Below are 14,333 nucleotides of genomic sequence, written 5' to 3'. Positions count from 1 at the left end.
TATTCGAAACAGTTTTAGATTTCACAAACACCCTAGGATAGTACTGAGCCAAAGATGCATCTGGAGATCAGTTGGAATATTGACCTTGATTTCACACATTTGTATATTAAACTCATAAAAGAAACTTCCATCAGAATTTCTACTAATACTTAGCGTCATTAATAAACTCAAAAAGTTTAGTTCACATGAACGAACTGAAACTGTCATATCTACAACACCTCCATATTTGATTTTAGTAGCAATTGAATCACCAAATAAATCAATTACTAATCTATACAATGATTCGTCCATTTCATTAGGTAAAATGTCGATATTTTGTTGAAATTCAGGTCTGACTTGAATATTTGACACTTCTACATTGTGTGTGAAAACGTGTTTTTGTGAATTCATCCCCAGCAAAGAATTGAGAAAAGATCAAATCCGTGGCAGTAGCTCCATGACTAAACAATCCATTGAAAACTGTTGAACCATCCTTTGGATACAACATTCCAAAATAATCCTCAGCTGAATCCATTGTTTTGGTAACAGTTTCCTCCCAAATTATCCACCACCAACATGTGTGTTGCCATCATTATGGTGACGACAAATAATCCAACCATGAAGAGGTTATGATGATAACATCCTCTTCTCTGCATATTGTCTTTTTTTTTGTGATGGGAAAACAGTTGTGGATATGGTGGGATGTTGTGAGTACTGTACGGAGATGGAAATGTTTCAGTTCATTTCAATGTTGCTTGTTCACACACAATTTCTTTAAATAAAAAGATCTTAAGTCTAGATAAATCATATATTTGAATTATTCCATTATTATTATTTTTATATAGGAAGTGTTTTTTAAATTAATATTTAATTAAATATTAATGAATAATTATAATAAATAATTGTATTGAAATATTTACAAAATAAATTACAAGAATTTTACACCTTCATTGTCACCAGATTGGAACATTTCGGCTTTTCCTCTCTTCTCTAGCAGTTTAAGTGCCTTCTTGAAAATGTCCTTATTCATTCCATGAAATTCAGTTCCTTCTCCAGTTTCTCCCTCCAACAATTCAAAGAATGTACAAACAGTATTTGAAACTCCCGAATCATCAACCCATTTCTGAATCTTATCAGCCCATTCCATTGGTGTTTTCCAATAAATATATATTGATTCCTTGGACTTTTTATCCAACCATTCACCTCTCTCCTTCGCAACAAGATCATCCAAAAAGTAATAAATAGCCTCTCTATTTAATTTTCTATTAATTGTAGAATTGGAAAATAATTTTCCTTCTTCCTCAGCAATAACAATTACAAATTTCCTTTCATGCTCGCAATATTTCAAAATTACTTCACTCCACAATTTACTTTGTTTTTCTCTCGTTTCTAACACTGGCTGCAGTGAATAGAATGGTGGAAGATTATAAAAAGTTGGAAAATCAATAGCCTTTGATGATTTGCTCATTTTTCTTTTAATTGTGTGATCTTTATCATCTAATAAATTAAATATTTGTTATTTCATGATGATGATGATTGCCAAGTAAATTGATTAATATCATGAACAGGAAAATATCGGAACAGTGAGAAGGTAAAATCTTGATCAATATATACAATGGAATTCCTTTAAAACAAACAAACAGCTTTTCAATTCCTTCACAGAGAATTCTCTCTTTGTTCTATTAAAAATATAACGCTGAAATGCAGATGAAGAACACAAGAAAAATTATTCATCAAAAAAAATTCTCATCACACATTTTTCCATTCATTTTGAAATTTTGGAAATAACACACGACAGCTTGTTGGAGAGAATTTCATCATCAAACTAATACTAATTAATATATACTATATAAATAATAATAATAATAGAGGAAAATGTGGGGACAACCAAGTATGGGACAACCTTCTACAGGGTTTCAAATGGGACAAATGCAAGGAAATCCACAAATGGGAGATGTTAATCCGAATGGAAGTTATTGTTTACCTGATCTTCCTTCTGATACAGTTTCCATGATTTCATGGTGTCCTACTCAGAATTTTATTGTTGCTAGTTCTTGGGATGGATCAGTCACAGCCTGGGAAATTCAAGCAGCACAAAATATGGGAAAGGTACAAGTTATGGCATCAGCTAAGGCAAGATATAAACATGAAGCTCCTGCTCTCTGTTGTTGTATGTCTAGGGATGGTAAAATATTCTCTGCAGGTTGTGATAACAAGGCTAAATATCAACAATTAGGACAACAAGCGGATGTAACTTTTGGACAACACGATCAACCTATTAAAATAATTAAATCATTAGATGGAGTGGAAGGAATGCAAACTATAGTAATGACAGGAAGTTGGGATAAATCAATTAAATACTGGGATATTAGAAATAATAATGGACAAGCCGTAATGTCTCTACCACAAGCTGATAAGATTTATGACGTATCTGTGGCAGGAAATATGGCTGTAGTAGCTTTGGCTAATAAGGAAGTTTACATTTATGATGTCAGAAAACCACAAGAACCATTTAAAAAGTACCCATCACCACTCAGAGAACAAACCAGATGTGTTGCTTGTTTCCCTGACATGTCAGGATTTGCAATTGGATCTATTGAAGGACGTGTCGGTATCAATTATTTCCAAGAAACAACTACAAGGAAGAATTTTGCTTTCAAGTGTCACAGAGATGGCCCAAATACTGCCAATGTATATGCAGTCAATGCTCTCTCATTCCATCCAAGTTTTGGATCATTTTCTACTGCTGGTGCTGATGGTACTTTCCACTTTTGGGATCACACCTCAAAACAAAGATTACACCAATTCAAAAAATTGGGTGCCGACTTGACACTGCTTTCAACAGGTTTCAATGGAGATGGTTCCTTATTTGCCTATGCTGTTGGTTACGATTGGAGTAAGGGTCACGAACATTACAATAAGCATACTTATATTTACATTCATGTGTGTGAAGAACCTCAAGTTAAACCAAAGAAATAAACAATTTTGTAAATCTCTCACTTTTCTCTCTCTACTCACAAACAATCATAAAATTTGCTTTAATAGATGGACATATCAAAAAGGTGTTTCTTCTTTGATCAAAAAAAACTTCCAATAAATTTCGTAATTTTAAGATTCCATCACCCACACTGCTGTTAACATCAAATAATATTAATTAAAAATAATAATAAAAAAAATGAGTCTTCGTATCTTGTGTTTTGGTGATAATAGTCATCATCAATTAGGTGTTCAAACATCGACAAATTATGAGAGGAGAAATATTATTCTCTCTGCAATGCATCCTTCACAAAATATGGTAGCCGGAAGTCAATTACTTCAACATGATCACAACTCGTATTGGACAAGGGAAGAACAAGAAAAATGTAAAGTACACATATTGAATACAACAAAAGTGTTCAACAAGCAAACTATTGTTAAGGTTATTTGCGGAACAAATAGAACATTTTTTATCACTGATTCTCACAAAGTTTATTGTTGTGGTATGAACGATTTACAAAATTTACCAGTCTCTTTTAAAAATTCAATGGTTGATGATGATTATAAATCAAGAAAATATGTAAAAACACCAACTTTATGTGATTTACTTGAGGAAGATATTGTTGATGTGAGTTGTGGATATTTCTACAATCTTTTCATTGGCAGAAGGCCACTTGTTATGTATGCATCAGGAAATAATACCTTTGGTCAATGTTCATTGAGTGATTCTGCTGGATTACCTAAAATTGTAAATCCTCCACAACTTGTAGACATGTCAAAACTCAAACCAACCAGTACAAGTATTTTACAAGTTGCTTGTGGTACTAATCACACTCTCATGTTGACCAATGATAACAGAGTTTATATTACAGGTTCACCAGATAATGGTAAATTAGGATTTGATCCAAGTGATAATGCCAATTCAGAATTACTAGATGAAGATATTGTTCCACAATTCTCTCTTTTGAAATGTAAAGATATTGATTCCAAAACAGTTCAAGTTCAAGCTGGTAATGCATGGTCATTGTTTTTGAGAAATGATGGTCAAGTATATTTCTGTGGACAAAGCAAATTGTTTGTTGAACCTGTCTTTACTCCAACATTGGTCAAGACAACATTACCTGTATCTAGAATTATTTCTGGAAGTGAACATGCCTTCTTCCTCTTCCGTAAGAATGAACAAGAGATTAGTCTTGCTGGATTTGGTAGATATTTGGAAGGTCAACTTGGACAAAAGATTTCCTCACAAAGAGATAGACTTGATGGTACCAATTTGAATGATGTACCTCTCCCAGAAGATATTGCCAAAACATTCTCTGATATCAGTGTTGGTGGATATCACACTGTTTGTACAACCACATCATTGGAAAAGGATCAATCTTCAATTAATCATGTCTATGTTACTGGATCGAATATTTGTAATCAACTTGGTTATTATTTGGATGAAATGAGAGAATCACCACTTGCTGAACCATCAGTGTCAACCTTCTCTAAAATTGAAAGACACTACGTTGACTTGCACTTGAAATCTAGCAAGTTTAAGATTAATGCAGCATGTGGTGAATTGCACACTTTTATTTATTTCACTTCCGACTCTAATTTGAATACAGTTTGTGCTCACTTTTCTGGTGGAGTTCTTCATCCTTCACTTGATGCTTGGGTTGATATTAACATTGTTACAACAAGTTCAAGTTCTGAAAAGAAGAGTCGTAAAATTGAACAAGTTGACGAGCCATCCACACAACCATCCAAGAAACTTAAACAATAAATTTATTAATTTATATAAATTTAATGGTTTAATTGATTGAGGAATCATCAGTGGGAGAATTCTATGAATAAAAATACAGAGTTTTATCAATCTATTAGAGAAGCATAACAAGCTTCCTATTGTTCAATTTCTTCATTTCAAAGATCATAGAGACCATCCTGTGTAACCACTGTTTATTTATTCAATATTTGTTATGTGGTGATAGCATCATTCTTGCTTGGTTCGATGAATTGAACTTTTATTCGGATTGATCTTGCACATACTCAAGACATCTTGAACTTTCCAAACACCAGAATACAAGAAGTTTCAATCATTTGCTATTAAGCAATTTTTATTTTCATGTGAAAATTATTTTCTTGAAATTTAAGCAGAAGCTTGCATAATCTTGAAACCCCACCAGATGGCCCACAACCAACCAATCAACAAGGAAGCCAAGATGAATTGGAGGATACCGACAATCAAAGTAGAAGTCATCTTTTCCTTTTCAGAAGTGAGGAAAGCAGCAATGATGGTACCAAACCTGGGAAAAGGATATTGAGGATGAGGACAATCAATCCCATACCTTCACATCTTGGAGTGCTATCTTCGAGGAGACCCATTTTTGTTTTGTGTGTTTTTTTTTGTTGTTGTATTCAATGACTTGTAAGGCGCAGCTGATTTTAAGGCTTGCCCTCAACAAAAGTTCACGCAAAATAGTGTTCGACCTATTAAAATCCTCGGATTTTTACAATATTCATTACTGTTGGAGAGAGAGAAGGAATAGAGGTGATGACCTTTTTCTTAAGGGCCAGTTGAACCCACCACCTGATTTTTCATTGTAATAAGGTTGGCGGCAATGTACATTGGTTGATCAATGAAACACCTCCTACTATTATCCCTTGATTGATACTGCGTTAGGGAATGTTATTGGCGCTCTGTTGCTGGAAAAGGAATTAGAAGTGTGTAGCAATTCCATCAGTTGATGATCTTAATCATTGGGATTTGATAACGAATACGCTCCTCTGATTTACTCTTTCCCAGTAATTCTTAATAACTATGATAATTATTCTTTACTGGTTGCATTCATATTATTAAAATAACTAATAAATAATACAAACCAATATTTGTTCGATTTTATGACAGTAATTTTTTAGAGGAGGATTCAATGGAAAATCAACTCTCAACAATGATGACTATTTACCTTTGTACACCTAATTAATCGCAATATGTATTACAAACTTCGTTATCAATTTCTGAATAGTACTGGACCAGATTTTGTTCTTTACTTCTTCTCTCCATGATGATTAGATAACATGAAGAGAATTAGGAACCTATTTAATTTTAATTATTTGGTGAAGGCTTCAATTAATTCAATTTTGAATTTAGCTGAAGTTAAGCTAACATGATAATCGCACATAATAACAATTAATTGAATTTCTCAACATTGCTTTCAAGTAGGCCTAATAACCATTTCTCCCCAACAACAAATTTTCCTTCCGCATTCTTCTTCGATTTATAGCATTTCTCTCTTCTCGTATTATTTCCTTCATCAATTAATTAAAAAATGTCGGAACCTGTGATAGATACACAGGAACCAGAAACCGATCACGGATACGATTATGATTTAATCGTGATTGGTGGTGGTTCGGGTGGTATTGCCTTGGCCAAGGAAGCAAATGCTCTTGGTGCTAAGGTTGCTGTTTTCGATTACATTAAACCTTCTCCTCAAGGAACAACATGGGGTTTGGGTGGTACTTGTGTAAATGGTATGTTTTTATAATCTGATAATAGTCGTGTAGATTATTGTTCAATATTATATTATTTTCGTTTACTTTCAATTTTACCATCAAACAATAATATTCATCATTAAACAATAATATTAATAATAACAACTAAAACATCTAATAATGATATTAAATTAATAATAATAATAATTTATATAATCTATATTATAATCTATTCATATTAAATTCTAGTTGGTTGCATTCCTAAAAAGTTAATGCACACAGCTGCTCTTATTGGTGATAGATCTCAAGATGGCACTGCTTTTGGTTGGACAAATAGTGTTGGTCACGGAACTGAAAGAAAACCACATCATCAATGGGGTAAGCTCGTAGAAATGGTTCAAGACCACATTCACGGACTCAATTTCAAGTATAGAACTGATTTGAGAAAGAAGGGAATTACCTATCACAATTTGTATGCCTCCTTTATTGATGCACACACTGTTGAAGGTAAAAAGGATGGTCAAGAGGAAGGAAAACGTTTCACTGCTCGTAGATTTGCCATTGCTGTTGGTGGTCGACCACTCTATCCTGATATTCCAGGTGCTAAGGAATATTGCATTTCCAGTGATGATATTTTCAGTATGGAAAAGGAACCAGGCAAGTCACTTGTTGTTGGTGCTTCCTATGTTGCTTTGGAATGTGGTGGATTTTTACATGGAATTGGTAATGATACTACCATCATGGTTAGATCTGTTCCATTGAGAGGTTTCGATAGAGAATGTGCTGACAAGATTGTTAATGTTATGAGCGATGAAGGTGTTAAATTCTATCAACCTTGTGTTCCTCTCTCTGTTAACAAACTTGAAAGTGGTAAATTGAGTGTTGAATATGAAAATGTTGAAACAAAGGAAAAGAAGACTGAGGAATTTGATACAGTCTTGTTTGCAACTGGTCGTTATGCCTTGACTCAAGCTCTCAATTTGGAAAATATTGGTGTCAAGACTGACAAGGTTGGAAAGATTTTCGTCAACAAGTATGAACAATCCTCTGTTCCTCATATTTATGCTATTGGTGACGTTATTGTTGGAGGTCTTGAACTTACTCCAGTTGCCATTAAGGCTGGTAAACTCTTGGCAGCTCGTTTATATAATTCAAGTAAGAAAATGATGGACTATGATAAGGTTCCAACCACTGTTTTCACTCCTGTTGAATATGGAAGTTGTGGATTGACTGAAGAAGAAGCCGTCAAGAGATATGGTGCTGAAAATCTCACCATTTATAAGAAATCATACTATGTTCTTGAATATGAACCACCTGCAAGAGAATGTCAAGCATTTGTAAAATTAATTTGTAACGAGTTGGATAATGAAAGAGTATTGGGATTCCACTATGTTGGACCAAACGCTGGTGAAGTTACTCAAGGTTTCGCTGTTGCCATGAGATGCAATGCCACTAAGGAAGACTTTGATGACACTGTCGGTATTCACCCTACTTGTGCTGAAACTATTGTCAAGCTTGAGAAGGGAGTAGAAACCGACACTGGTTGCTGAGGATAAGGACCACACGAATTATTGAAACAATTTACTATTATTCCAAATTGTAATTAAGAACTATTATAGTGGAATGATAGTTTTCAAAAATTGTTTCATCGTGTGGTCGTTAAACTTAACGAACCATTAAGGATTATATTATTTCATTGATTGTGACGTGACGAGTACTGTTCTAAACTTGGAGTAACCAAAAGAACGCCATTCTGATATACAATCTGCTATATGATTTAATATTAATCTTTAATAAAATTAATTTATTGATTTATAAAAAGTATTTAACAAGATAGCTGTAATATTTCAATAATATCCATTTTAGATTGAAATTATTTACAGATAAACAATTTACAATTGCGTCAGAATTTACAATCTCTCTGTTAATATTCCAAATCATCCATTGACAAGAGACAATTTTGAAATTATTTACGGTATGAACAATTTACAATCTCGTAAGAATATGTACTATCTCTCTAATGTTAAAGCATCCATTTCTATCAATCAATTCATTTCATTACTAATCATGATAATTGCGATTACCAAATCAAAGGAGCATTGAAAATGGCGCATCTGTATTGGACTGCATCTTTCAACATTTCAATCTCTCACATGCAAATGACATTAAAACTGTCAATTTCGAACCAGTAAGCATTAGGTTTTTCATAATTTAAAAAAAAGTTTCGAACAATGCTGAAATTAATTCTCTGCGCAGCATTCATCATCGTGATGTTTACCATTTCGAATAGTTATGGTCAAGTTTATGTTTCTCAAAATTTTGTGGATGTCATTTCCATAGCTACCCAAAGGTAAGATCCTTCAATTATTCCAAACTTTCTAATAAAAACATACACATTCGAATGAAATAGATACGTCCACAGTAAGGAATGGATGCAATACATGACAGAAGTTGGTTTCATGTTTCCAGGAGACGATTCGTGTAGAAGTGGTTTGGAATTTCCAGCCACTTTCAACTATACTAAACTAAACTTGAATTTATGTTATGAAAAATCGGCCGATACAACTCGAATGGTTTTTAATAATATGGCAGCCAGATTATTGATTCAAACTATTCGAAATCAATATCCTTCCACACATTCTGAATTGAATGGAACAATGATTCCACTCGATGTTTCGAATGGAGTATTCGAAGTCATGAAAGAAGCAGTAAATTCTGGAGTTTGTGATGTTGCAATTGCAGCAGTCAATTGGGCAGAAGACAGAAAAACTCAAGTTACCTTACTCTGTAAGTCATTTTAATGTATTCGAAAGTTTTTTTACTATTATAAACTATTCAAACTGAGATAGGTCCATATGCTGCCAGTGGAGCTGGATTTATTCGATCAGAAAAGGATAATTCCACAATTTCCATTGCAAACGAAAAGGAAATGGACAAGAATGGAGTCATAGTTTCGGTCGTGACCAAATCCACATACGAAACTTGGGCCAAATCCAATCTGAAAAAGGCCACCATCATTTCTTACCCATCATTCGAAAGTGGCTGGCAATCCATCCTCAACCAAACAAGCCACACCTTTCTCTACAATTCGAATGCAATTTATTCCAGAATGAAAGAGTTGAAAGCTCTGAAATTATGCTCATCGTGTTATCTGAAAGTTTATGGAGATATTACACCATTTTCATCACTAATTACGAACAAGATATTGAGTAGTGGATCAGTGAGTCAAATTTCATCTTGGCAGATTCAATTATTGAATTCTTTCTCAATAATTTTTGTAATTTTCATAAATTTCTTGATTTTGTAAAAAATGCTCAATTTACTGTTTCTCCACAACACTAATCAAGATTAAGGAATATTCCACCTTGTTATCCTTATTGCTCCTTAATTCTACAGCCGTTTCAAAATGAGGAAATAAAGAATGGCTCAACTGTATATGAAGGAATTGTATCAACCTATGAATGGATTCCTTTCTGTTTTGACAACAATCATGAAGAGCTCACCTCCATTTCTCTCAATATAACAGTACGTGCACACAATACAATACAACACACACCACAGCTCTAGTGTAACATTGCCTTAAATTTTCCACACTTTACAGGATAACTGCCATTGTATTAAAACTCCAATGAGCATGCCCACTTTTGGAACCCATTTACAGCCATTCAGGAAGATAAGAATATCGACTCTTCCTTGCTTATGCATTAAGCGTTTAACTGTTCCTTTTTTGTCCTTATTAACACAAGTGCCCGCCCTGATCATTATCCTCCTTCATTGTTTGTTGTGTTTGTTGTGAGCGAGGAGTGCAAACTGAGGGGGTTTGTAGTGTTGATGTTAAAAGCTCACACTCTCATTGTGTGAGTTATGCAAATCATCAAAGAAAATGTTGATACAATCGATTGTGGAGCACTTGTCTTCTTCCTTAATGATTGTCGATTCATCATTGATAAAGACAACAACATCTTCATCCTCCTCCTCCTCGGGGAAGAATTCATCAGCTGCCTCTCCAGGCCATCTTGATCATGAATGCCTTAGTAATGAAATTTCAACATCGACATGTCCTCTACCGGCCCAACCAAATGGAATACCGAATGGTAGACGTCCTCCTAGTGTTTCGCCCACAAATAGTTCAAAGAGTTTGCTTAGCTCGAAGGGTTCTGCTGTTTCTTCCAATAAAAATTCTTCAACTTCGAGCTGGTTTCAGATTTTTAGTTTGAATGAAAGTTTGAGTAATTCCAATAATGTAAATAGAGAAGAAATGGAAAAGAGTATGAATTTAACAAGGGATTGGACTGAATATTGGCAAAATTTCATGAATCGTGTTGAGAATGAGTATCAATGTCAGGATGAATCAATTGACCAAGCATGTGAACTTGTCAGACAGAAAGTTCCATTGATAGAATCGAGAATTGACATGTTATTTGATGAAATGTTTAAAAAGTTGGAAAATTGTAAATTGGAAATGAAGAAATCTGTAAATATTTATTCTGAGCAAAAGTTGACAGAATTGACCAAGCTTAAACGTGTAAAAAGAGAATGGAATGATTGGTTGAAAGAAGAGGAGCCAGTACAGAGCTTGAAAATAGTAACTGAAAAGATTGTTGAATTGCAAGAAGTGTTAAAGAACTTGCCAAATGTCAAACAAGCTCATGAATTTGATGTGATTGGCATGGATGCTGAAATTGACTGGTTTCTGGATAGTGTGCGAGTAGATAGATTTAAGGAAAGTTCCAACGATCATCATTCAATATTGAAAATGGATCAGAAATTTTGGGATCAATTGTCACGATCCAAGTTTAGAAATTTGTGTGAACAAGACGAAACCTATCAATTACAAATGGGATTGAAAAATATCAAATCGAATAGAATTTCTCGTGCCATTCATTGGCTAGAACAATCTGCCAATCAGGGAAACTCCATAGCTCAATATCAACTCGGATGTTTATACCAAACTGGTAAGGGAGTAAAATCTGATATTCTAACGGCAAAATCATGGTTTGAAAAGGCCTCCAATAATCCAGATGCACTCAACGATCTCGGATGTATCTACAGCAATGGATTAGCCGGTGAGATTAACCACAAGAAGGCAAGGGAATTATTTGAAAAATCGGCCAACCAAGGTCATGCACTAGGTCAGAAGAATCTTGGAGGTTTATATCTGAATGGAATGGGTGTAGAGCAAGATTATGATAAGGCAAAGGAATGGCTGGAGAAATCTGCACGTCAGGGTAATTCTGATGCGCAGTACTACTTGGGATGTCTCTATTATTATGGTTTTGCAAAGGAAGATTCGAATGCAGTTTCAGATGGATTGGCAATTTGGTGGTTTGAAAAGTCGGCTGCTCAAGGAAATGAAGCTGCAAAGGAGAAACTTGCTGAATTGCTTGATGAGCTGTAATTCTCCATTCCAGTAAAGAGTTTTTACAACCCTTCATTTAATAAGGAGTAAAGAGTTTACAAAATATTGCAAGTAGTATGATGTCTGAACTTGTTATCGTCAATTCTTCTCTGTTCCACTTCTGCATATTCCAAAGGAAGACAACAAGTACAGATTGAATAAGGGTAACAACCAGTTGACCAAAATACATAATTAAAAATGTCATAATCCAAACATGACATGATTGTACTCTTTCCATCCTTATAGAGATAGGGATTAATACATGAACAAGTCAATCCTACCATACTCCAATAAGTAACACATGGAATGAAGAATATTGGAGCTGTCACTCCTCTAATACAATTTTCCACACAAATTCTGTCAATTTTTCCAATTGTGGTATCTTCAGTGTAAATTAAATCATCACTAATTTCGTGACAAATTGCTTTTAGGGAGAGGCTTGGATATTTGGGCATGTAGAAACAATTTTGTCGAATGGTAGCAAAACACTTTTTAAAGAATTGAACAGTTTCGAATGTGAATTGAATTTTCTGATTGGAAACTAGTGGAGAGGATGAACTGGAATCGAATATATGAATACCATTTGAATGCATGGCATCATCAGGGAATTTCTGAATGTACTTTTCTCTATATTCATCTGAAATATTCAACTCACTCGAGTAGAAATTTTCTAGAAAGATCTTGACGAGTCGAATTCTATGAACAGTTTGCAATAAATCCATTGGAATGAGTGAGAAAATATAAATGATATCCTCAGCATTCTTATGATACAATTCACTCTTAGTAGTTTGTTTGACAATGGTCAAGCTGTTTGAGTGGAACACCTTGCTCATATGTCTACAAATGATATTCTGCTGAATATTTAGAAATTTGTAGAGCAAATTCCATTGATTGAGTCTCATGGTAGCTCGAATATATTTCATTTCCATTTCAGAATATAATCCCTCGAGTGGCAAGTTACAAAAAGTGTCCATCTTGGGTAAAATTAACTGGCTCATCATGTTTGCAAGAATTGAGATGGCCATATCTGGAATTGAGTTATCTGAAACGCGAAAATATCCTTTTTGAAAGCCGACCGTTTCTGAATATTTCCATATATCATGGTTAGAATATGTATCATTATCCAGTATTAAATGAATTCGAAACTTGTTCACTAATCGACAAACATTCAATATCAAACCATTTCTATTCGAATATTCGCTCAGAGTTTCTGAATTTAAACTCTTTTTCGAATATTTCCACTCTGTAAATAATTTAATCAAGGAAACTCTTGCATCAACCCAATATTTACATGATCTTTCCAATAATTCCCAAATATTTGAATATCTTCCATTCCCATGCATCATCTTCTCATCAGGAAATTCCAATTCCACAAGAAATTCCTTATCGGAGCCTAATAAACATTCCACTCCTTCCGATCTTTTCAAAATCCCAATCATTTCCTCCATTAACTCTCCTCCACCTTGAACAACATTCGCTTTCACATGAATTGTTGGAATGTACAAATTATCAAATATTTTCATCAAACTCTCCGAATGCAAACAATCATCAAATTCTTCTTCTCTCAAAACAGTTGAAGAATTTAATTCAGAGTTCTTGTTTGATGAAGATGGATCGAATAATTTGAAAAAGTATCGATTCAGGTGTTTTAAATTCTCCACCAGAATGGCACGATCACTTCTCGGAAGAAAGGAAACCAAATAACTGAACAAGTCTTGATCGAGATGTTGAATCATTTTTTTGTAATGGAATTTAACAATTTAACACAAATGGAACAGTTATTAACAAACTCCAATTTTAAAACGTTGTGTGAAAAATCTAGAGGAGTTGGTGTATTGGAAGTATCCTCAATATTGAACGGAAAAATCCACGTCATTTACTACGATAACTTCGAATTTGCAATGAAAGCAAACACAAGAAAAGTATGATAACTCGACCTATGAACTCTGCAATAAATAAGGCAAGGAACCAAGTAACTCAATTCTCATAAAACAATCACTTCATGAGTTCTGGAATTTCATGTTGATTATTGTTTTCAAATTCTAAAATGTCGAAAATGGATATCATTGGAAGGTGATGCTATATGAGGAAATTGTTTCAGAATTTTCTGAAATGTTGAGCTCACTTTAGAAGTTCTTCAGTTCACCTAGCACCTACAGGAGAAGAGAATAAATCAATGCAGACACAAGGTTTATTCAAATCATTATAAACCTTGACTAATTTCAATAACAACTTTGTTAGTATTCACAATATCATTGTGTAATGAAGCCTTCCTATTCAGAACTTCCTTTCTTCTAGCATAAATCATAAAAATTGCAATGAAAATAATGATCACAAGAGTGAGACCAATCATTACAGTTGTAGCCACTATTAGAGCTGCCAAAGCACCTGCTGATTGAGTTGTTGATGTTGCCCTTTCCATACTATTGGAGGCATAGAGTGTGTTGTTACTACTAGTACTAGCATTCACGGGGTTGGGTGATTCCAATGCCATTCGTTGATGTAG

The 14,333-nt window shown here is 34.2% G+C and overlaps 7 protein-coding genes across 7 annotated transcripts; 5 read left to right on the top strand and 2 right to left on the bottom strand.

Annotated features, from left to right (window-relative positions):
• Positions 1-907: 907 nt before the first annotated feature.
• Positions 908-1,447, bottom strand: NAEGRDRAFT_69867 (uncharacterized protein; the record flags this gene model as incomplete). The annotated part of the gene is made up of 1 exon (XM_002674799.1): positions 908-1,447. One exon carries the CDS (start codon positions 1,445-1,447, stop codon positions 908-910), a length of 540 nt encoding a protein of 179 aa, XP_002674845.1.
• A 328-nt stretch (positions 1,448-1,775) lies between these two features.
• On the top strand, positions 1,776-2,975 carry NAEGRDRAFT_83226 (uncharacterized protein). Its single transcript, XM_002674880.1, has one exon. The coding sequence runs from the start codon at positions 1,855-1,857 to the stop codon at positions 2,956-2,958; it is 1,104 nt and encodes a 367-aa protein (XP_002674926.1). The 5' UTR covers positions 1,776-1,854; the 3' UTR covers positions 2,959-2,975.
• A 179-nt stretch (positions 2,976-3,154) lies between these two features.
• Positions 3,155-4,740, top strand: NAEGRDRAFT_80469 (uncharacterized protein; the record flags this gene model as incomplete). Its single annotated transcript, XM_002674879.1, has 1 exon — positions 3,155-4,740. The coding sequence occupies one exon, from the start codon at positions 3,155-3,157 to the stop codon at positions 4,721-4,723; it is 1,569 nt and encodes a 522-aa protein (XP_002674925.1). The 3' UTR covers positions 4,724-4,740.
• A 1,526-nt stretch (positions 4,741-6,266) lies between these two features.
• NAEGRDRAFT_80468 (thioredoxin reductase) lies at positions 6,267-8,245 on the top strand (the record flags this gene model as incomplete). The annotated part of the gene is made up of 2 exons (XM_002674878.1): positions 6,267-6,468; positions 6,679-8,245. The coding sequence occupies 2 exons, from the start codon at positions 6,267-6,269 to the stop codon at positions 7,977-7,979; spliced, it is 1,503 nt and encodes a 500-aa protein (XP_002674924.1). The 3' UTR covers positions 7,980-8,245.
• Positions 8,246-8,699: 454 nt separating this feature from the next.
• Positions 8,700-9,736, top strand: NAEGRDRAFT_69863 (uncharacterized protein; the record flags this gene model as incomplete). The annotated part of the gene is made up of 3 exons (XM_002674877.1): positions 8,700-8,779; positions 8,840-9,216; positions 9,279-9,736. 3 exons carry the CDS (start codon positions 8,700-8,702, stop codon positions 9,734-9,736), a joined length of 915 nt encoding a protein of 304 aa, XP_002674923.1.
• A 576-nt stretch (positions 9,737-10,312) lies between these two features.
• NAEGRDRAFT_69862 (uncharacterized protein) lies at positions 10,313-11,827 on the top strand (the record flags this gene model as incomplete). The annotated part of the gene is made up of 1 exon (XM_002674876.1): positions 10,313-11,827. One exon carries the CDS (start codon positions 10,313-10,315, stop codon positions 11,825-11,827), a length of 1,515 nt encoding a protein of 504 aa, XP_002674922.1.
• A 56-nt stretch (positions 11,828-11,883) lies between these two features.
• NAEGRDRAFT_69861 (uncharacterized protein) lies at positions 11,884-13,563 on the bottom strand (the record flags this gene model as incomplete). Its single annotated transcript, XM_002674798.1, has 1 exon — positions 11,884-13,563. The coding sequence occupies one exon, from the start codon at positions 13,561-13,563 to the stop codon at positions 11,884-11,886; it is 1,680 nt and encodes a 559-aa protein (XP_002674844.1).
• Between the last annotated feature and the right edge of the window lie 770 nt (positions 13,564-14,333).

This window comes from Naegleria gruberi (assembly GCF_000004985.1).
Source record: "Naegleria gruberi genomic scaffold NAEGRscaffold_37, whole genome shotgun sequence".
Classification (NCBI taxonomy): Eukaryota; Heterolobosea; class Eutetramitea; order Acrasida; family Naegleriidae; genus Naegleria; species Naegleria gruberi.
This window is presented reverse-complemented; position numbering and strand designations above follow the sequence as displayed.